This window comes from Ochotona curzoniae, unplaced genomic scaffold (genome assembly GCF_017591425.1).
Source record: "Ochotona curzoniae isolate NIBS_2020 unplaced genomic scaffold, NIBS_Ocur_1.0 scaffold_3223, whole genome shotgun sequence".
Lineage (NCBI taxonomy): Eukaryota > Metazoa > Chordata > Mammalia > Lagomorpha > Ochotonidae > Ochotona > Ochotona curzoniae.
Genome location: NW_024467108.1, coordinates 431,485 through 455,088, shown reverse-complemented (window position 1 = coordinate 455,088; position 23,604 = coordinate 431,485). Strand labels below are relative to the sequence as shown.

Sequence of the window (23,604 nt, the reverse complement as noted above, 5' to 3'; positions counted from 1 at the left end):
TCCACCATGAGAGAGAAAGCATCCCTGACCACCTCCCCATCACATACAATCATCTTTAGGGCTCCAGCCCATGATAAAAGGGTAGGAAATAAGAATGAGCACAGAATAGAGATTTCCCTTTTATACATATTGCAACAAGTTCTCCATAAAACATTTATCTGAAATAAATTAAAAAGTCCTTTTGCCATGGCCTCTGAACATAAAAAGGAGCCTGTGCCCTGGCCCCAGCCCAGAGCACTTGTGGCACTGATTGTCCATGGAAGAAAGTTAAGGATTCAGGGGCCCAGAGCCTGAGGTGGGAGGGCCAGATCCCTCCTCTGAAGTATCCAACAAGAAAGGCGAGGTGACAGCATGGGCCTGGGATATGGCAGCCAACTCCTTGAGAAACTCAGGGAAAATGACTGCACAGTAGACAGCATTCTTGACTCGCAGAGCCTCACCTTGGCGCTCAGGGGCCCCGCCCCTGGCGGGTAGAACTGGAGTTGAAGTCCCAGGGGAGCCCCCACCTAGGCCAAGTCCTGCTCCGTCTCTCCCAGGCTGAAGGACCAACTGTGCCGCCTGCCGGGCCCTGGTTGGACTGTGTGCATGCCGCAGGAGTAACTCCCCCAAGGATGGCCTCCGGCTCTTCACTGGGAATAAACAGGGGTATCATGAAGGTGCTGGCATGAGGGAACCTCCCTAGGTATGGAAATGATATCCACCACCCTCCCTCCTGCCCCCAATACAAAGGATTCTTAGTTTTCTACTAGCGTACTAAGGGAATAGAAGATAAAATGTACATAAAATGAAACTCAAGCACAATTCCCTATTCTTCCTCAGAAGATAACCCTGAGGACCACAATGCGGAGGGGAATTCTTGTCCTAACACAAAAATCCTGCCTATCCAGCCTTTTTCCCTCATGCGGCCTCCCCATCCAGCCACTTGCCATCCTCAAGCTTAACCAGTCTACACTCCAGTCACTTCACTCCCAGTTAATACTCCTTCCTTTTCCATGTCTCTGCACTCAGAAATTCTCTATCCAAACACTACTCTGCCCACCAAGCTATTCATCTTGAGTCCACAGGCTTTCAGGCTTCCCATCAGCCTCCTAAACTAGAGCCCACCACTCTCAACTTGCCCTGCACAGCACAACACCTGACCCACATCCTCTGCCGCTTCAATGCTGACAGGAGCTACACATGCAGTTAGTTCAAAGACTGTTTCATTTCTGTCATGCTTCCCTGTCCCTCTAAGATCCGCTCTATTTCACCATTTTTCATTCACCAATCTCCATCCTATATTAACAAAGGCCACCTCCCAATGCTTGTGGCCAGATAACCTCATATCAGCTTAGAATCAAGTAAGTGATGTAAACAGTGTTTTCTCCCTTTCACTTTTCTGCCTACATCCCTGGATCTGGGCCCAAGAACATTACTAAGGCCTAGGTCATGCTAAAAGTTCCTATTCTTTATCCCTAAATGACTACAACGATGTTACTTAAATCTATTAACTGGCAGAATCTTTCACAATGCACAGTACATATGGCAACTGCTCAGATATTTGTTAAATGAAAAATCTAGATTCAGAAATTTGTGGTCATATTAATTCCTCTTCTTTCTTACATCTCAAAAGCACTCAAATGCAAGCATTATGCCAATACTTCATTCCATTCCTGTCTTACCAAGCTCACCTTTTAAATCTCATATGCCAACTACATGGTTCAAAATGTCTCTTGAGCAAAACTCTCACTTCTTTGCTTCTGTCCTACCCATCTCTCAAGATCCCATGACAAAAGTTCTTTGCTAAGCTGTAACAATATCTCAACCTAGAAACTACTATGTCCCCTTGCCTGTTCCCAAATCCTAGATCAGTTTTTGCCAGTACTGCTGATCAGGTTCTCAATTAGAATTATATTCTATCTTCTGACAAGAAGCCTGAGTTTTCTACAACTTCAGTTCCTAGTACAACGTTTTACCCTTAATAAGAACTCAATTTAACAATGGCTAGTAGGCTACCTAGGGAGGATAGAAAGACAGGCCTCACCTAGGGGATCAGAGCGGCGAGAGGCAGATCCTGTTGTAGGACCCTCAGACCAGTCCAACTTGCCACGGGCAATGAGGTACTTCTTGGCTTTGGATAGCAGTGCTGGGAAGTCCTCCTGGGAGGCTGCAAAGCTTTCAATCTTATTCTTCACAGAGCCCAGCACCTATGAAGCACAACTTCATGACATTTCTGGGTTGCTCTAGATTGACAGTCCTTTATATTCCCACTGGGCCTATTCCCAAACCACCCAAGGTCACTTCAGCCGTGGACCTAGCCCACCACAGAGCCTGGACGCACCCATGCATGCATGCATCGCACACCTGCAGCAAGGACTTGACACTGGGCTGGAAGACCATGTTGGTGTTGAGCAGGAAAGAGCGGAGCAGGGGCTGGGGATGACAGGCCAGCTGGGCCACCAGCCCCGTCAGCAGGAAGTTGACATAGACGGAGTTCTGCAGCATGTTCTCGAGTTTGGCAAAGAGCACAGCCATGAAGGGGCCTGGGAGGGGTAGGCACAAGGATACAAGGCCTGAACACAATGCACACAGCACGCATTCCTCCCAAAAATAAGAGATCCCCAAAAGATGAAAAATATTTGAAGTCTTTGGGTATATCTAAGTATTCTGTGACCACGGGAACTAAGACAACAAACAAAAACGGACCCCAAAGAGTCTAGATGCCAGCTTTGCACACACATGAGCTAAAGAGCCAGATCCTCAGCTCTGAAGGCACACAGATCTGGTTTCAGATTTCATCTTGTCCCTTTTACTAGTTACATTATTAGATAAATCAAAACTTCCCATGCTTCACTTTTTTCTTCGTAAAATAAGAATATACCTACCTCATGTAGTTAAAGAGAAATAAAAAGATCTACATAAGTGGAGCAATTAGGAAGATCTGGGAGATTTCACGTGTGAAATTATAAACAGAAGCTACATAATATTCATAATACTCAGTTTTTACAACAGCTTCACTCAAGAGATATAACAGAAGAAACAACAAGCAAAAAAAAAAAAAATGATCAAGACTGGGAAAAAAAAAACAGAAGCAGAAGAAAAATTCAGGTTCCAGAAGTCAGAATAATCTGCTGGGTTAGAGAGAAAGCAAAAAGATATGGTGAAGATCCCCCAACAGCCCCCAAAAAAGGTGATATACAACAGACTAATTAAACCTAGAAGAGGCAGGAAGAGCAGGAGGAATGGAATCTTTGAGGGAGCCAGGGGGAAAAAAACTAACTCTCTTTCAAGAATTGTGCATCAAACGTATCGAAAGTGGAACAGAATGGAAAGTAAAGGAATAGCTTATTCCAGGGCAGAGCAAATTGACTCAAGACAGACTCTGTTAGGAAAGAAGTGAATAGAAAGGATTATCATTTATTAGGAGAAACAGCCTCACCTAAATGGCATCACCAGTAAGACCAGAATCATCAGTCTTTCTGAACAGAGATTAAGCGAAAGCAGCATACCTAAGAACTGTACTATAAATTGAGACAGGAAAATAATGAAAGGCAGGAAGCAGTAAATACTGAAAAACTCGTAAAACATTTCTACTCCAGGTTCGTAGAACTAGTCTAGACTCAAAAACAATTATAAAGATAACAGGGTCCCAGGAGAATGCACAACTTTGTCATCCTGCTCCCCTTTCATATCCAAGGAATTTCTTGTAATAGACAAAAAGCTTAGATGAGTTTACCAAAAAATAGGAAGAAAGGAAGGGACCGAGAGAAGGGAGGAAAGGGAGAGGAAAAGGGAAGGAAAGAAAAGAAAAGAGAAAGGAAGGCTCTAAGATTACAGTGAAAACCTGCATGCCACCTCCTAGTGGCTCCAAGCAGGAACAAGCACAACAATCTAAATGAATGAGATAATATGCTTTTCTATAGCTGTAGTCTGTAGTGGACAAGTAGCTGGCATGACTCCAGGACAGAAGCCCTAGTACTGTAAGCAGAATAGTGAGTACACCCTGGGCCTAGTCAAGACACAGACCAATCACAGCATGACAACCTAACTACAAACAAACAGAAGTGTGGGTTTGCCTTGGTCAGCTTAAAGATACCATGTTCCCAGAGATGACCATCCTAGAGAAAAGCTGCCACCGTGCCAACACTGTAGTAAGTGATTTACATGCATCAGTGGCAGAGATGGGATGCTAACTTAAAGTACTTCTACTCTATAATCTGTGGTGAAGCCTTAGGCACTTAGGTTGTTCTCCTGTCCAGTGATGGATGACAGCTAGACTGGGCTGACTCTCAAACAAAAACAAAGAACAGTTTGCCCAACTAACCAGGGCATCATGACAAGCCTAAGAGAACTCAGCTTGGGAAAGCCCCAGAGAATTCAGGGTCATGCACTGTCATTTGCCCTCAAAGAAGTATTTCATGCTATCTGCTTCGATCCTTACAATTAACTGTAAGTCCCAAAAGCAGTCTCCCTAGGTAGTCATTGTTACCAAGAAGGTAAAGGAGTAACAGGAAAAAAAAAAATTGGGGATTAGATCATCTTTAAAAAGACAGGAAGGAAGGGGCTCTCAATAGGAGAAAAAGCACTGGAAGAGCTAACCCTGAGCAATGTGAAAATGACAGGAGATTCAACAACCAGACAAATATACTGGTGGCAACAGTACAAAGAGGGCTCACAGGTGCCTCTTACAGGGTAGCAGTCTTTGATATGGTTCTGATACATTGCTTTGATTGACCAGGAAACACCAAACATAGAACAACCTAATCACACATCCCAGGAAATGACCAGACTAGAAGAGGAGGAACATGCACGTAGGACAGACATACAAGGCTCAGACATCAGTCAATATTCAAACCAGCACAGGCATGGAAGACAGACACAGGGACACAGCATGACATGACACGTACCCGGAAAGGACTGAAGCAAAATGGATGAGAGGCTAGGCAAGAACACACAAATGACATAGCCAGGAAGTCTCAGATCCAGCACAAACAAGTCAAGAACATGCAAAGAGTACACAAGGGAGAAAGCCTAGGCTAAATAGCTTACCAGTGAAAGGCTGGCTCGGCAGTTGGTTTAGAGTCCGCAAAGGGCTGCTGAGGAAGGGGCCAGGGGGTTCAAGGGGACAAGTGAAGCTCTCGTAGGCCGCCTCCTCCTCAAGAGGTAGTGGAGGTTCTAAGGGGGGCTCTGAGACAGCTCCCCCATTGCTCAATGCCACCTCTAGCTCCCGGAGCTCCTGCCCAAAGCTTTCTAGTCCTGCCATGCCCTCCAAGGTGCCCTCTAGAAGTTCCCCAGATCCCTCATTAGGCACTGCATGTGGTACCAGACGAACCTTCTTGGGTCCCTCAGGCCATGGTCCTGGCACCCCATTGAGCTGGGGTGGGGGTAGATGGCCAGGACCCTCCCCTGTACCTCCAATTAGCCCCCTACTCCCCAGCTCTTCCTCCTCCCCTTTCCCCACTTTGTCTCTGCCCTCCTCAGGCAGTAGGCTGCGTTTCTTAGTCCGGGAGCCAACAGGACTGGGTTCAGGAGGGGGTCGCTCGCCATCATAAGGAGCAGACCAGGTTCGGCAGGCTCGCACACAGCGGTCCACACCACGGCGCGCCTCACGAAGATACTCCAGGTAATTGTCTTCCAGCTCACCAGGCTCCTCCACAGGGCTAGGCCGTCGGCCAGGACTAGAAGCTGGGGATGCAGCAAGCCCTGGTGAGCGAGGAGCTGGACCTGGGGATTCAGAGCCCCCCAGGCTCTGCTGCCGCAGGAAGAGGGCCAGACGAGATGGGGTGGAGGGCCGAGGCATGGTCACCACAGAAGAGGAGTCAATACTTGGGCTTCCAGGGCCTACAGAAGGAAAAAACATGAGAGGACTCAGACAGAGGTCCAAGGACAAAAAAGACATTTAGAGTGACTGAGATAAGGCAATAAGATGGCAAAAACATGAAACCTATTCAGACAGCTCATTCCAACCTCCAGGCTCTCTGTCCTTATTCACTGGCCTCTCTCACTATCACCACTAGAGAAACAACAGAAACAGGAAGAGTATAGGAAGAAAAATGAAGAAGAAATACAGCTTTGTCCATGTGTCTCAGTCTAAATTTCTTTGATGAGACCAGCAATGTTCCTTGTATTAGCGGCCTCACGTTCCCTGGCTCATTGCAAATAGAAATTAACAAGAGGTCAACATAAAACTCAGACAAGACTTATGCTCAAATACGAAAGGGCAAAGCAGGAAGAGGTTCTGCCAACTGGCTCCCAATGGGGAGCTGAACAGGTGCTTTTCTTGACTGGGGAGACACAGCCATCTCCCTTTGGCACACACACTTTGATCAGCATCTTGCTCAGAGTTGAGGACTCATCTCACGTGGCCCACATACTTTGGTTTGTACCCTGCTTAATGTTATACATAAGGGCTTTGTTTTTCCATGGATAGCATGCTTATAATCATAATGCTTCTCACTACTGCCCTCTCAGGAAGGTCACAAATGGGTCATGATGGATTATTTTGGGAAGCTGTGCAGACTGGAAGTTTCTACCAAGATCAGGAATCTTCTTGATTGGTTTACAGCAGCAGACAGATGCCATATGTCAGGATAAGGCCTGATCAGTGAGTCTTTTTCCTGTTCTGTCTCATAAGACTGCTCATCAATCTCCCGAAAGAAGAAATGTCACTCATGCCCACCTCCCTCCCCTCACCCTAGCCCTATATTCTTGCTTGACTCCCACAGAACATAGGCCATACCCGTGATGTCCTCCCTTCTCCCTGCCTCTCTGCTAGGCCCACCTCGTGCCCATGAGGCATGCTCTGGACGAGGTGGGCTGGGGGCATGGTGCCGACAACAGCGTGGGATTAGGGAGAGAAACTTGTCAGCTGCTCGTCCATATAGGTCCACATCACGCACAGCTGGCTTCTGACTCAGCATCACGTGGTTACATGGGACAAGATACCTGGGAAAAACAGCAGAAAAGAGATACAGGGTGGATCAGGAAGGAAATGATAGGGCCTAAGAGACCCACAGGCCAGTGGAACTAAATGGTTATGCCAGGCTCTAAGAGGACACTCATGAGCCACCTCATAAAGCCCAGCAATGCACAAGCCTTGAGGACTCTGAAGGTTCAGGGTCAGCCATCCCTCAGCCCTGCCCCGACAGGTACCTGAGAACCAGCTGCAGCAGGACATCCTCACAGCTGAGGTTCAGGAGGGTTCTGAAGAGACTCAGAGAGACCATGCAGAGCTGAGGGTGGGGAGGAGGGAGGAGTCACCATAAGGTCTCTCTACCCTCCAGACTATTTACCAAATGGGAGCCTCTCCCAGCCCCACACCCAACCAGCCACTCCAAGAGGAACAAACGCGTACAGTACAAATCAACAGTAGTCATTACAGTACTAACTAGATAGCATACAGTCCCTATGGGAAAGATTTTGTTATCCACCAAAAGGAATGAACCATGTCAAACCTGATGGGTTTCCACAGACCATTTTTCTATTAATAGATTCTCTGGCTATGGATACCTATTAACAGAGATTTTAGCAATACCTGAACAAAAACAGAGAAAAGAGACACTAAACAATACTGTTCCTGTGTGAATGACTAATAAGAAATAACAACATGGTACCTAAGTGAATGCCTGTCAGTGGGACTACAGCATCACAGTAACTACACACCTGCCAATAAGAAAACAGGAAACCTGGACAAAGTCCAACTGGGAAGTGGGTGGGGCTGTGAACATTAAGTCTGAGTCACCTCTCCAAAACCAGTGTATCTTTCAGAAGGTGGGATAAAGTTCAGGGTGGCTGGCAGGAAAAAGGAGAAGGGTAGTGGATCTCTGAGTGGGGAAACACCTGTAAGCTCTACCTCACTCCTCTGAATGTCCACAGCATTTTGTTTATAGTTCCTTTATGACAAATAGCTCAGATACCCTGGAGTCTCTCAAGACATCTCATGGGGTCTTAGTGTGTAGCACTACCTGCAAAAACTAATCTTCTTATCTGTTAAATGATTGGGAGAATTAAAAGTCAACCACATAATGGCTGGTGCTGTGGCACAGCAACTAAAACCTCCACCTGTGGCTCTAGCCATACAGAGGCATCGATTTGAGTCCCAGCCACTCCACTTCTGAAGCAGCTTCCTATTAATGTATCTGGGAAAGCAGCAGAGGATGGCCCACAAGTTAGGCTTCTACATTCATCTGAAAGACCTGGAAGAAGCTACTAGCTCCTGACTTTGGACAGGCTCAATCTAGCCATTGTAACCACTTTGGGAGTGAACCAGTGAATAAAAGACTTTCTTTCTCTCTCTCTCTCTCTCATGAATAGAAGACCTCTCTCTCTCTTTTTCATGAATAGAAGACTTCTCTCTCTTTGTCTTTATATCCCTCTGTCTCTCTGTGTAACTCTGCCATTCAAATAAATTCAAAAAGTCACCCACAAAGCAGAAAAAAGTTGAAATAGCAGTTCTCATTTTAGACAGCATGGATGTTCAGAGGACTTATTCTAAATGACCACTGTTAACTATCAAGGAAAAATCCAGGCTCACTGAAAAAGTAGTATGGAAGGTAGAAAAGCAGTCCCCTAAAAATATCCACATCCTAATTGCTATGACCTGCAAGCATTTTTCCTTATGTGGCAGGACTTCAGGACTTGACAGACATAACTGAGATTGTGGAATGTGAAATGGGGAGATTCCTAGATTATCTGGCTGGGCACAATAAAACCACACGATTTGGTTCCTGAAAAGCAGAAACTCTTCCAACTTTGTCAAAAAGTAGGAAATGAAATTTGAAGTGTTACAGGAACTGGACCCTTTATTAATGGAAATGAAAGATGCAGTCCAGAGCCAAGAAAATTGGTCAGCCCTCTAACCTGGAAATGGTCTCCAGCAGACAGCAAGGAGATCTCAGACCCACAAGTGCAAGGATATTAATTGTGCCAAGAACCCCAAAAGGCAATTCATCAGAGCCTCCCTTGAAGCCTCTAGAGGAACACAGCTCCCAACTACCCTAACACCTTGATTTCAAACTGCTGGAATTTGTCTCAGATCACAACCCCCAAAACTGTAAGATAAAATACTTGTTGTTTTAAGCCACTGAATTTGTGATATTTTGTTAAAACAAAAATAGGAAACCACTAGATACGAATAGGCATACAGACTGGTAATTTACTAAGATGCATAAAAGACAGGTTACAGAAGATACAAAGGCCAACAGAATCAAGTTTGAAAGAACCAGAAAGTACAACAGACCCATCTGCATGTTCAACATGAGCATCTGAAACAGGAGAGATCTGGCACCACAAGCACATTAAAATGTTTTTAAGCTCGGCTCTGGCTGTTGCGGCCACTTAGGGAGTAAACCAGTAGATGAAATATCTTCCTCTCTGTCTCTCCTTCTCTCTGTAAATCTGACTTGCCAATGAAAATAAATAAACTTTAAAAATAAATTTTAAGAAATAAATATACTGATGCAAAATACAACTCTGCAGGAATCTCACTAACCAAATATCTCAATTATCTAGAACAGTTTTTCAGAACTCTTAGTGATCAAAGAACTTTAATTTTAAACACAAGAATCCAGGAAACCTCAACTATTCATAATAAAGGAAGGAAATAAAAACTGTCCTAAAACCAAAATAAATACCATAAAATCCATGGCTAAACTAATACTTCATTTCCCTAGGAAAACTATTTACCCATTTTGTATATACTTCTACCAGTTAAAATTCAGACTCCTCACCACCATCTACAAAGGACATGCCAATCTGAATCTTACTTAGCTCTCAACTTGCATCTCATGCCCTTGTCCCTCTCACTCCTACATTTCTGGTCTTTCATTTCCTTAAGTACACTATGTTCTGCCTCCATCTGATGTCCTTTGCATGCCACTCCCTCTATCTGAATGTTCTCCCACTGGATGGTCAATGGGCTAATTCTTTTCCAACCATATGTCACAGATCAATTTTACCTCCTCAGAGAGGTCTTTCTTGATCACCTTCTCATTTTCTACGCATCCTGTTTGGTAATTTTCATGATACTGACCACAATTTCCAATTAGTTTATCCATGTTTGCCTGTCTCACTTCTCTAAATAAAGTAAATTCTGTGAACTCAGCATCAGTGTCTGCTTGTTTATATGTTATATGTACTATACTGAATGATACACATACTACACTTTAAGGTACAAAATGAACAGTTGATAAAAATGTTTAGGAGGAAGTGCAGGTGGGTAAGTGCCCAGGTTACAGGTCAAATGCAGCAAATGGGAGAGAAGGTAAGAACACTAGTAACAGCTAAACCATCTATCAGAGCAGACACAATAACCAAAGTGATCTCAAGAGATGAAGCGGATGAAGAGAATCTCAGGCCAGCCGTACAAGCACTGCACAACAGTGAAACCTACAGTCATAACAGCAACCAGTCACCCAGAAAAGGTAACTGGGATTGAGTTTCTTGTATCCTAAGAAAGAGAAATAGATTAAAATCTGTCCCTAAAATGGCTAAAAGCTAAATGCTGGAAAGCAACTGCCACCTAATTTTGAAGTGATTGCTGGAAACAAAGGTCAAAAGAGGTCAGGAACACCTTCCAAGCAAAGGTCAGACAGAGAAGACGGCTCACCCAGGTAAGCCGGGACAGAGGGGAGGGCCATACCCGGGAGTTACTGCCAATACGAGCAACGAGGGTGTCAAGGATGGTGTGGGTGTCATGCCGGTGTAACAACAGGAATCGCAGGAAAGTACGTAGCAAGGCAGGCTCTGAGATACTTCGCAGGAAGAGCTCCAGGTAGGCAGTACTGGCGATCATCTCCTCCACAGAAGTCTGCACCAATAGAAGGGAAAGTGAAAATTTAGGGTTTCCCTACCCATACCCTGAAACATGTCCCCTGCATTGTAAGCAAAAATCAGGAACTGATGGGAAAGAAGAGAGCAAGCCCCCACCACTGCCTCCCACACTGGTCTAGTCACTGGAAGGCACCACACTAAGGCCCAGACTCAAATCTGCTTTGCGACCCGTGACTCTCACCTTGTGCAGGGCAGGTCCCATAACAGGCACCAAGAACCCATTGTGAATATAATCCACCAGCTGCTTCTGTACCAGGGGATGAGCCACCTGAAAAGGTGTGAGAGAACAGGAAGATGAGGGACTGCTATCTGGATGGGAAAAGGACAGTACAGTCAGACCCTACCCCAAAGATGGCAGAACAGCAGAACCCCGGGGAAGACACCCCTCCTACTTCATCTCCCCAAAATGACGAAAGGCCATATTTCCTAGGAATCCCAGCCTACCTGAATGACTGCATTGCAGAACTCTAGAGAACTCATAAAGAGTGCAAGAGCGGGCACCCCCAGCCAGTCCTCTCGCCGCAGGCAGTGCCAATCATCTCCTGGCACTTCTATCTTTCGGGGCAGTGAAGAGTATAGGGCACTCAGCCCTGTGGCCAGCACCTACAGGAAGTGACCAAAGGCTCAGACAGTACAAAAAGTGGCACAGGAAAGCTACTATTCCAGAGTGTTGATATAAGTAGGGGTAAAGTATTGAACTATACACTGTGCCAGAATCTCACCTGGGAACATTGGCCCACCAAAAACCTAATATCTGCCCTGTCCGTCTGGGCCTATATTCTATCCCCCACAATTCCAGTGGGCTGCTTTCAAACTCAGGGGGTTATTTCCTGGAGATTTCTAGTATATAGCCTTTCCACAACTCCTGGATAGAAAGAGGCTGCTCAGTGTCTACATACCATGCCCTTTTCCCTCCCCAACCTGAAGGGATGCTAACCGGGCAGAAGTAAGAGTGATCCGCGATGTAGCGGCCCACGGTGGGGCTCCCAGCTGACAGAGCCATGAGCAGAAGGAGAGCATCACGGGCTTGCTGGCCCAGAGTGCCCTCTCGATGGACGAAAGGGACAAGGCGAGAAAACAGAAGAAGTCGGGGCGCAGCTCCAGGTTCCGGAGGTGGCTGAAGGAAGAACTCGAGTAATGACGGTTCCTGGGCCACACACACGCACAGCTGGCTGAGAAATAGCACCAGGCCTTCATCCAGTGCCGGGCTGCTGGGCACAGGGCGGCCACAGGCATCCAGCAGGATAAGCAGAGCCTCACGAACCGGACCATGCCGCAACAGTGGCTGGCGAGCTTCACTCACTAGCATCTCAAAAAGTTTCAGCTGCTCAGCCCGACGTTCCTCAACCCCATCCCCAAGCTCATCCCATTGCAGCTGCCATGCCAACACACGAGTCAGCAAATCCTCACGCAGAGCAAACTCCAACAGGGGCCCTGGGCCTGTGGGGGCTGAAGGGACTGCACGATCTTCTGCTAGCAGGGTCAACATCTGGTAAGTGTGGTTGCGCACAGCGCTGAGGTCATCCGCACCCCCAGGAGCTGCTCGAGGGCCTTGTCGCTCTAGGATTCGCACAACCTAGGGGTAAAGGATAGAAGATGGAAGGAATCTTTCATGACAAAGTAACTAAACACAATGGCATGTTTAGTTACCCAATGGACACAGCACTCTGACAGTCTCATACCTGGGACCAGTGATTCTTGAACACCATGAGGCAGGTCTCAGGATCAGCCATGACAGGTGTCTGCAGACTGGCCCCTTGAGGCACACGGTGCCCAGGGCCTCGAGAGGCCAGTCTGCTCAGCCAGTTCATCCTCTCCATGTGGCAAGCTGGGCAAGGCCAGCAGCCAGAGGGCTACACTCTGAGGATGTGCCAGTTGGAGGCTTTCTCCACTTTTGTCTCCAGTCTGCTTCATCCGGTCTGTAGGAGCCACTGGTTGGCCATCGAGCCAAAGGTTACACCAGATAGTAGTAAGCCAAGAAGCCACCGCCCAGTCCAGACTTGCAAATCTATTTCAAAGAGAGAAAAATGGAAGAAATAAACAGCAGCTCACTCTCTGTATTCTCCAGAAGGACAAATTCAGAACTACCACACCACTGAAAATTACACACACACACAGAGTCAGTATCTGAAACATCACATGTTTAAAACAGATCTCTTGATTTCTGCTTTCAAATCTTTTCTAATTCAATAAATATTGACACTCAATTGTATGCTAAGGCCAAAAATCTGGGTATCATCCTTGTTTCTGCTTTTCCTCCCTTCCAATATCCAGTCATCAGCAAACCTCTATCATTTGTTCTCTCAAAACATGCCTCGTAACTGCAATACCTTCCAATCTGGTCTGTTTCAATTTTTGTCCTTCTCAGAGTTTACTCTCCACATAGCAACCAAAGTAATATTTTTAAACCTAACTCATATCAGGTTTGTTCTCTGTTGAATATTTTCCAATAGCTTCCTTTGACACCAATAATAATCCAAATCCTCACCTTGGCGCACAGGAGCCAATATAAAATCAAATTATCTCATCTACATAACCTATCATTCTCCTTACCTATATTTTGGTCACACAGCCATCCTGAGTATGTCAGTTCCCTGTACCTGGAATATTCCCTTCCTCTTTACATTGCTTTCATTATAAAGTTCTTTTCAAATGCCATCTCCCCAGAGAGGCCTTATTTAACAATTTTATCTAACTAGCACATCTCCCCACCTTCATTTTCTAGCTGTCTACTTACTTCTTTGCAACTTTTACTCCCCACTAAAAAATAAACTCTCTGAGTACAGACTTTATCTTCTTTATTACTGTTTCCCCCTTACCATCAGCAATGCCTAGGGATGCACTAAACAGCTTTTAAATGGATGAAAACTTAGGTGAGTTGATGAATGAGCAAGCAATCAAGAAACAGCCTTGATCTTACTCAGCCCTCCATTCAGGATGAAATTTCCTTCTTTATAACACAGGTCCCTCTCTAGAAACCTTCCCAAAGCCTCTGCAAGATGGGCAAAAAACCACACACAACTGACTGAATACTCTTAAAAAAGGTGCAACTCAGAAACAATCAAACAGCAGATCTATTCTCACTACAGTGAGACACACTCTCACAGTCCTCATTTCTGCCAGGTACGTGCAGCATCCACCCCAGGATTGTAGCAAGATTCCCTCATAAGAGGGGTGGAAGCTGCCAAAATAGCTATTGGTCCAAGCTCCAGCCTACAGATCCTTCTCTGTCACTCCAGCCGAACCCTCATTAGTACTGCGTCTCAAGAGCATAGAACTTTGAGGGGAAAGATGTGGTTCTATTTGTCCTTCCTCTTGTCACTCAACAACAGCTCAAGGAGTTTAGACTGGGCACCATTCCCACGATCGGCCCTGAGGTCATAATAGACAACATCTCCTTTCATCCAGGTACTCCCACAATTACCACCTCACAACTAAAGAAAGGTAGAAACTATGCTCTCAGAAACCTTCTTTAGAGCAGAGACAGTCTTACAGACGGAAGCAGTCCTGCACAGCAGGCATGGCTTACTAGCTGATTAGCTCAAAGTACATTCATGCTAATGAAAGTACTGAACCTTGTACTAAGTAAGTACTGGAAATAGAGATGGATAAAAATAACTGCGGGAGCACAGACACAAATTCAGCAAATATTCTAAACAGAACTGTCACCGGGACTCAAAGGAAAGCAACTAACTGCCGAGAGTGCTGTGAAAGGATTCCGCAGAGGTAAATATCTGCCTTGGATCTTTAACAGTCAGATACTGGCTATGCAGAGCGCAGAGGGGCAAGCTGTCTTCATATTAAAAACAGCATATGGGTGGACAACTGGTTTAGTGGTTAAGGTACCATTTGGGATGTCCAGATTCCATATTAAAGTGCCTGGGTTCACATCCAGGTTGCCCTCTGGATTCCAGATTCCTGCTAACCCACACCCTTGGGAGGCAGCACGGACGGCTCACGGACTTGAGTCTGCCACCCACATGGGACGCCCAGACAGAACACCTACCTCCTGGTTTTGGCCTGGCCTGCCCCTATGGGAGATTCATTTTCTCTGTTTCTCTCCCTCTCCTTTTTCTTTCTCTGATAAACAAGATAGAAAGTAAAAATACATACATAACAAATAAATAAATAGATCAAGTATAGCATTAGTCTAAAAAAGAGGTACTATTTTCTCTGTCAATGAAAACAAAAGAGAAAGGATAGGGCCCGGTGCAGTAACCTAGTAGCCAAAGTCCTTGTCTTTCATGCTCTGGGATCCCATATGGGCATTGGTTTATATCCCAGATGCTCCACTTCCCATCTAGCTCCCTGCTTGTGGACTGGGAAAGCAGTCGAGGATGACCCAAAGCCCTGGTACCCTGCACCTACATGGGAGACTCGGAAAAGCTCGTGGCTCCCAGCTTCAGATCAGCTCAGCTCCAACTGTTGCAGCCACTTGGGGAATGAAACAGCAGATTGAAGAAGTTTCTCTATGTCTCTCCTTCTCTCTTTAAATCTGACTTTCCAATAGAAATAAATAAATCATTTAGAAAAGTATAATCAATAAATAAAGATAAAGGATGAGTGCCACTTCAGATAAATTTATCATGTCCCTCCACCCCACCCTTCCTTCTCTCACATGCCCACAAGAATGAGGATGGAAAAGAATGGGTAGAAAGGAGGTAAAGCCACAGACAGGTGCCCAGTCCCTCATACCGTTTTGTATAAGCCATCAAACATGGCCACAGATTGATAGCTATTAGCACCAAGGGTGCACTGGAAAAAGTACTTGCTCATCTTCCCCAGTACTTCAGTCCCAAGTAAATACGGACTGGGGAAGGCAAAGACAAAGAACTCTCTCCTGTTACCAGCCCTTGTTGCTGCTTTTAGCCTTGGATACCTTACCATCCCTTGTTGGTTCCTGAAACTCTGCCCATACCTTTGTTTACATAGTCCCTTTATTAAACTCTTCTTAAACCCAGCCTGGACCATCTGCCTCTTTGAAGAAGCCTGACTGATGAAAGAACATTACTATTTACAGAATATACTTTCTCAATCATATCTCATTCAAGGGTATCTCAAATCAGAGACCTTATGACCAAAAAAACCATAATCACAAAGCAGCAGTTAAAGTTTGACCTCCAGAAGCCCTCCAACAAAGGTCTGAATCTCAGTCCACCACTTTCCAGCTGTGTGGCTTCAAATAATTCACTTCACACATCTCAGCTTCAGTCAGTTTCCTCATCTGTAAACTGGTGAAATAAGCATTATTAGTTTCAAAACTTAGGTAACCTACAAAGTACTTCCAGTATAGAAATCACATGTTCCTTTTTTTCCTCCCCTCTCCCTGATCCTGTTTAAAAAATATCTCTGACGGAACAGAGGCACCTGACATGCTCTGATGTGTCCATGCTCACCATCTCACGTACATTACAGAGAGCATTACAGTGAGCAAGCACCAGGCAACATCCAAAACTAAACCACCTCCAGTACCAAGTAGTCTACCTGAGTTGCCCACCACTGCTTTACTGTCTGACCAAAAAAACAGCCCTGCTCACAGGCCTCAGGAAGGCTGCATCATTCCTCTCTCACACCTCTCCATTCTCTTTTCAAAGATCTCACAGAGTCAGTCTAGAATCGGTGTCTCAGAACCCAAGAGTTAACATTTAACCAGAGCACTGTTCACACACCAGAGAAGCATAAAAGAAGGCCACAGCTGCTTGTTTCTACACCTGCTTATATCCTTGCAAATGAAATCACCACGTGCTTACCGTACGCCCTTTCCTCCCATAATCAAGTCCAAAGTAGACCATCCCCTTCCCCAGGTTCACCTTAGGTCAGCTGCAGGACAGTAAAGGAGGGGAGGAGCCATCTCTTAGTCACACAAATGGCCAAGCTTAGGTAGGTATTGTAGAACCCAAAATACAAGGTTATAGGCAGACACCAGGCAAGAAGTAGCTCGGGCTCACTTAAGAAACTTTGTCCTGGGAGAGGCAAAGAGAAGGAGGGAAGTGGGGACAGATATACCTGGAATGTCTATGTCAGGCAGGGAGAGAGCAAAGGGACATTCCAAGAACAGGTCAATAAGGTCCTGGCTCTTCCTAGGTAATACTGACTGCTGACAAAAGTGGCATGAATGGGCAGTTACACCAAATACCAAAATTGGAAAGACCTCATCAAAACTCACAGAAATACAAAGTAAAAACAAAAGTAGGAGCCTACCAACTTGTATTCAGCCCACCTATATGCTCCCTGCTCGTCTACTCCTCAGACACATGGGATAGCAAGATAAGATCCCAACTCACTCCCTCCCTTCCACACAAAACACCTCTGCTTCTTAAACATATGTCCTGACCTGACTCCACCAGAGCCCTTACAATCCACTTTGTGAACCTCCGTCACACAGCAACTCCTCTTTACAACTGTGAGTCTTCATGTCACACAAAGCTATACCTACTTCTGTGAGGATGACAAAGATGGAAGCAGGTGAAATTGAACAAACAGCCTAACAGATAAGCCAAGGCATTCCCAGCAAGGAAGCCGTTATTGTGAAGATATCACTTCTGGAAAAAAGTAACATGTTTACCAGAGAACAGTGAACAATTTCTTCAAGCTCAAGCACAGACAAGGGAGTGGCAGGAGATGAGGCTAGAGAGGTAAATTCAAGCCAAATGATGCCATATAAGGAATTCTGAAGTTGTGCTACAGCAAACGAAACCATTAAAGTTTTTAACCAGAGCGATTATATATTCAGATTCATATTTTTTCTTTAGAAAGAGCATTGTAGTGGTAGAGTTTTAAGACAGCAGACTGTTTTAAAATCATATGAGTATTGAGTAGGAACTAGACTACAGCTACAATGAAGAAGACAAGTCAATGAAAATAAAAATAAGAAAGAGCAGATGCATTAAGATGTACTAAGATTTTAATGACTTATTGAATTCGGGGAAGTGAAGAAACAGAAAGGATGGAAAAAGGCAATGAAGTCCTTGCCTAGATTGAGACAGGTCATAGAGCTGTGAAACCAGGCAGGGCAGACAGTGAGGGCTTGGACAGGTCAATTTTGAACTGCCTGGAGATACACAAATTAACGTGTGGAACACAGGGAAAGCCCAGGTCTAAATAAGGAGACATTATCAACACCTACTGATACATTTTTACATTTCACATATTTCTCTGAATTGAAACAATCTTCTCAGTCTTCCAACTCAGAATTTCCTGAGACTTCAGAAGACCATACCTCATTAATCTTCTCTAATAAAAGATGAGCTTCATGAGGGCAAACTATTTGCTCAAGAAGACTTATCAAATCAATGAATTTATGTCCCCAGCATAGAAAGCCTGGCCCTCTGCATTTGTGCAATAAATGGTTACCAGAGAACTTAAAATATATTTCTATTTCTTCATCACCATTCTCATCTGTTTCATCCTCTTAGATCAACCACATAGCATTAAGCCATTGTGAAAATTCATTACGCTTAATGCACTGTCATTTCAACAAAGAGTTCTATACAGCAAACAACAAGCTTACGTAATCTCCAGCGTGACCAAGATTACGGACAGGACCTAGGAGTCCTCTGACAGGAGACTTAACTCCTATTGTTACTAAGATGTGATCTACTATCTAGAAATGACACTGAGGGAAGCAGGTTATGATTCCTCTTGGGGTGCCCACATTACATACCAGAGATCCTGGTTGAGTCCCAGCCACTCCACATTAGGCAAGAGCCTAATGTACCTGGGAGGTAGCAAATGGCAGCTTAAGCACTCAAGTCTCTGCCACCACATGAGAGATCCAGATGGATTTTCAGCTCCTAACCTTGGCCTGACCCAGCCCCAGCTGTTACAGTTTATGAAAGAGTTTATGAAAGATCGATCTCTCTCCTTCTATCATTCAGCTTTCAAGTAAATTAATAAATCCACCATTTACTAACACTGTTATTTCATTAACTGAAAGAGCATATTAATAGCAAAAGAATAAGAATGATAATTTAAAGACCCGGCTTGGTAGCCTAGTGGCTAAAGTCTTTGCCTTGCATGTACCACGATCCCATATGGGATCCTGGCGGCCCCACTTCCCATCCAGCTCCTCACTTGTGGCCTGGGAAAGCACTCAAGGAAAGCTCAAACCCTTGGGACCCTGCAGCCACATGTGGGAAACCCAGAAGAAGCTCCTGGCTCCTGGCTTCGAATTAGCTCAGCTCCAGCTGTTGCAGCCACTGGGGAGTGAATCAGCAGATAGAAGATTTTTCTCTGTGTCTTTCCTGCTCTGTGTAAATCTGCCTTTCCAATAAATTTTTTTTTTAAATCTTTAAAAAAATGAATGATCAAAATAAAGTTATCTTTAAACTTACTATGCTGTTTTATTTTTCTCCTTACTCCTGGGATGGATGAACACTATCACAGACTGAGTCCTTAGGCTAGTATTTAGGAACCCCTGCTATGAATTCCATAGAATTCGAAGTGGGCAGGCTTTCCCAGGGTTCCACAAGCATGAAGACTTGTTTGGCCTCTAAAGAGAAGTACAGACAGCTTACCACAGGATGTTACAGTTGCCTCTGAGGCCTACACTCAAGAATTAAATGGGAAATGAGACTACCTCTAATTCTTAGGGAACGGTCTGAACAAGGTCGCGCTAACTCCTTGTGAGGTTAGAGTCAAGATGTTGCAGTCCACACAGAGGAAAACTTAGTGGCAAGCAAATTTCGTTTGATCAGCAAAGCTCCATTTATTTCAATGGAGTTTCAATCCAATTTTCTAAAATTTTGATGCATTTGTTGGCTGACAGGCAGAAAGGGGCCAAAATTTTAAAAAAATAATAATAATTACAGGGCATAGAAGGAGTAAACCACAAAGGTAACAGGAGAAAATATTGGTCAAAAAGTTCAGTATCTTAAGGGTGCTAACGGCTTCACAAGTCTGTGTATAGGTCAAAACGCATCAAATTCTGCACATGAATATTTTAAATTTTAAATGTACACAGTAAGAGATTGAATTTAAATTTAAATTTTTATTAAAAATCAAATTGTAAATAAGAGCAAATAAGTACTTCAACAAAGGTAACAAGGACAACAAAGCCACCTTACTTGGGCACCTAAATATGTTGTTGCATGTGACAATCCATGCGACCTCCACGAAAGGATAAGCAGCACCAGAAAGTGGTCAGTCCAAACTACAGGCCAGCCATCGGAAGGACACACAACTCCTAGGTGAGGAGCAGTAGCGAGGCCAGGTCCCCCAGCAGCAGAGGAGGACACCAGCACCCATGGCCAAAGAACCTGCGTGACCCACGTCCCGGCCCCAAGGAAGAACGGGTGGCTGGGCTTCCAGGGAACCTCAAAAATGACTGTCTCACAGTTATTTTTTTCTGTCCTCTAAAACATGAAGACTCTATGGAAAAAGAAAAACCGAGCACACAACGCTTCCGCACTAGTTGTCCTACTTGGTCTACTTGCTGCTCTCACCGGACAGGACAGTCCACGCACTGGACAGGAGCCAACCGCAACAGCCTCCCCAAGTCTCACTCCTTCCTCCTCCCCGGCCTCCACCTGCCTCGCAATTCGCTTCCAAGCCGCAGGCTCCCGCCTTTGCCCTCCTCCCTCCTCCTCCTCCTCCTCACCCGGGCCTCGCCGGTGCCAGGGCTGTCCCTCGCTCCTGCCCTCGGCAGCCCCAGCCCCTCAGGGAGTCGCGTTCGCGAGTACCTTCCAGCTCGCGCCTCAGAGAGCAACGCAACCCTCCCACTGCAAGCCCGTTACCTGTCCATTCCGCCCCGGGATCTCACCCTGCTCCCCTACCTCCCATACTCAAGTCCATACCACCTGCCAGCCCCGCGCCCTGTCCCTGCACAGCCAGCGGTGCTCAGGCTCGGTGCCATCACTCTCCCTGCCCCTCACGGCCTCTGGCGCCTCTCCGGGTCCGCGGGTCCACGCCTACCGTCGGCTCACACACGCCCGATAGCGGCCAGGCCCTCAGGGCTGCGGTGCTGCTAGGTGAGTTCAGGCCGCCGCCATCGCTCCTCAGGCGCCCCAGCCGCGCCCCGCCCCGCGCCACACGCACCCGCGCCTCCGCGCACCACACGTAACCGCCCAGCGACGCACGACTGGCCAGTGGCGTGCCAGCTCATTGGCTAAACCCGGCCAGAGCCGGCGCGTCGACGCTCGTTTCCTGGCAACGACAGAGCGTAAGGGCGGAGTCGCCGTCGGCGTTTTGAGGGAGGCGTTCCGTCTCCCGCCGAGGTTCCGCCCCTCCGTTCTGTAAATCCCTCCCCTTACAGGGGAAGGCCTCTGGAGAGGCGGAGGCCCTCGGAACGTGGGTGGAACCGGCCGAGAAAGGTCGAACCGGAGGGCAGCAGGCGGGACCTACAGAGAAACGCAACTTTTGAGATGCGGGAAAAGGCCGGGGGCGGAGCTATGAGAGTGATGGACGGCGAAAGGGGCGGAGTAACGGGTGCCCTGGGCGAGTGGGCGTGGAAGGGGCGTGGGCCCGGAAGGAGGAGTCAGCCAGTGGGCGGGGCCGTGGAAACGGGGAGCCCTGTGGGGCTGAGGGCCAAGAATGTTCCATTCCCGCCGCACCTTGGAGTCCACCGTATTCTGGCTTTGACCTCCTTTCCTTGGCCCATCCAGCATCCGTGCTCTGTGCTGCTTTGTGAACTCTGGTCCAGGAACGAGGAATACGCGCTCCCTGTCTGGATGGTATCAGAACTGCTCTCTGCCCTCCAAAACCTCAGCTCTTTAATCAGATAGAATTGTCACACAGTGCAGGGAGTGATGTAGTAGGGGGACCGGCTAGGAGGAGCAATTAGCATGATGTGCACACGCGTCTACACAAGAGGATGAGGGGATGAACAGACGAAGGAGCTAGGGGAAGACTTCGGGGAGGAGATACTATCAAGAGTAAGATAAACTAAGACGGAGAAACAACCTTCTGATAAGGCCCACAGTTTAAAGTTTTGACCCGGTGTTAATAATCTGGCTTTGATTGTGCTTTTATGGTTCCAAAGATTAGGGGAACAAGAGTCAGTTCACATGGACTCCCTGTACTATTTTTTGCAACATTTCTGTAAAGTTAAAATTTACTCAAAATAATAAACTTTTAGAAAGAAAGAAACCAGTTTCAGCATACATGATAAGCCTGTATCAGAAAAACAAAGAATGAACAACATGGGGAGAAGTGTAAGCAGTCCAGTGTGCCTGGAGCCTGGGAAAGAAGCAGAAGAAACTGTGAGACGACGCCAAGGACACCAATCAAGAGTTCTGCAGGCTGAGATTTTGGGGTCCGTGCAGTGGATGTGGGGGACACGAAGGTGTGAAGAGTATTGTTCCATTGCAGGCAGGGCCGCAAAGAACTTCCCACTGTATGGCAGGGGATGTGTCTCTACAACCACCTGAATGCAGCTCCTCCTCCCTTTACGTGGACACCGGACCACCCTGCAGAAGAATTCTAATCCATTCAGGCATTGTTTGCTGCTGTGGAGTTGGCTTTTTTACTTAATGTGAGCTTGGAGATTAATGTCAATAATAATGTCTTGCAAAAGGGCCTTCTGTTATTCATACTGTCTTGGCTGTCCCCATCGACCTTATGCTAATCAAGCAACCTATATTTAGGGTTTCATTCTTTCCATGATCTTTACGTTCTCCTTTTCTTTGTGATACAAAATTAAGTTGTAGAATAAGAATTGTAGCAGGAACTTCTATCGTTTTTTTTTAGGTAAAACAAATGGCAGAATTATCCTTAGAAACACCCACTTGACCATGACGTAAAAAGTCTGAGCCAGAGTTAGACTGTTTCTGTATAAATAAAGTGGACAACTTTCCTGCGTTGTCCATTATGATCATGAAATCGTAGTGGTCCATTTCTTTCCTCTTTACGCCTCATCCACACACCCTTCTCGAGTTCCAAACTCAGCTGGAGCTGGACAAGGCGCTGAGTGTTTAGAGGTTTTCTGTGGGGTAACAGAGAGCTACAGAGCATTTATACCTGGTCAGAATGACTGGGAGGCTTTGCCCTAGAGCATACAGGAGCTGATGATGCACTTAAATGGGCATGTGGACATTGGACGGTAGATTACCAGCATTGAAGCAGTGGGAAATAAAAGGAAAAATAAGTGGAAGGATAGAAACCTTATTCTTGGCTTACAGAAGTTTTTAAAACTGTGAAACTAAAACTATAGCTTTAGAAGTCAGGACAACAATTACCCTTGGGAAAGTATTGACTGAAAGAGGGCAGATGGAAGATTCGGAGACACTGATAATGTCCATTTCTTAACCTGGGTGCTGGTTGCATAGCTATGTTCACTTTGGGAGATTTTTTTTTTTCTTACTTATTTAAAAGTCAGAGTCACAGAAAAAGAAAGAGACACAGAGAGACAAAAGGCTTTCATTTGCTGATTCACTGCCCAAACGGCCAAACGGCCACAATAGCTAGGGCTGGGCCAAACCAAACCTTCATCCAGGTCTCTCCTATAGGTGCAGGGATCCATGCACTTATGCCATCATCTGCTCCCTGCCCTGGACACACTATCCGGAAGCTGGATCAGAAGTGGAGCAACTGGGACTCACCCTTATGGGATGCTGACATCATGGGCTGTGGCTTTACTCATTACACTGCAATGTCAGCTCCCACTTCATGAAAATTTATCAAGCCATATACTTAGCACATTTTTCTACACTGTCTTTTTGTTCTGGATATTATGCTACATGACAAATTATCCTAAACTTAGTGCTGTAAAACCATAGTCATTTTACTATGCTCACAGATTTGGGGAATTGAGACAAGATAATACAGCAGAAATGGCTTGTCTGTTACATGATGTTTGCA

At 45.9% G+C, this 23,604-nt stretch overlaps 1 protein-coding gene across 3 annotated transcripts; it reads right to left on the bottom strand.

Annotated features, from left to right (window-relative positions):
* Positions 1-106: 106 nt before the first annotated feature.
* Positions 107-20,822, bottom strand: FHIP1B (FHF complex subunit HOOK interacting protein 1B). Of its 3 annotated transcripts, none has more exons than XM_040963928.1 (12): positions 20,722-20,822; positions 12,492-12,817; positions 11,747-12,385; positions 11,254-11,412; positions 10,991-11,077; positions 10,619-10,786; positions 7,132-7,211; positions 6,719-6,924; positions 5,029-5,820; positions 2,344-2,522; positions 2,024-2,186; positions 107-629 (listed from the first exon to the last, which is right to left on the bottom strand). In XM_040963928.1, the coding sequence occupies exons 2-12, from the start codon at positions 12,627-12,629 to the stop codon at positions 268-270; spliced, it is 2,973 nt and encodes a 990-aa protein (XP_040819862.1). In that variant the 5' UTR covers positions 12,630-12,817; positions 20,722-20,822; the 3' UTR covers positions 107-267. The 3 variants fall into 3 exon arrangements, with proteins under 3 accessions (XP_040819862.1, XP_040819863.1, XP_040819864.1); XM_040963929.1 differs by having other exon boundaries at positions 6,761-6,924; XM_040963930.1 differs by lacking the exon at positions 107-629 and having other exon boundaries at positions 2,086-2,186; positions 2,321-2,522.
* Positions 20,823-23,604: the final 2,782 nt, after the last annotated feature.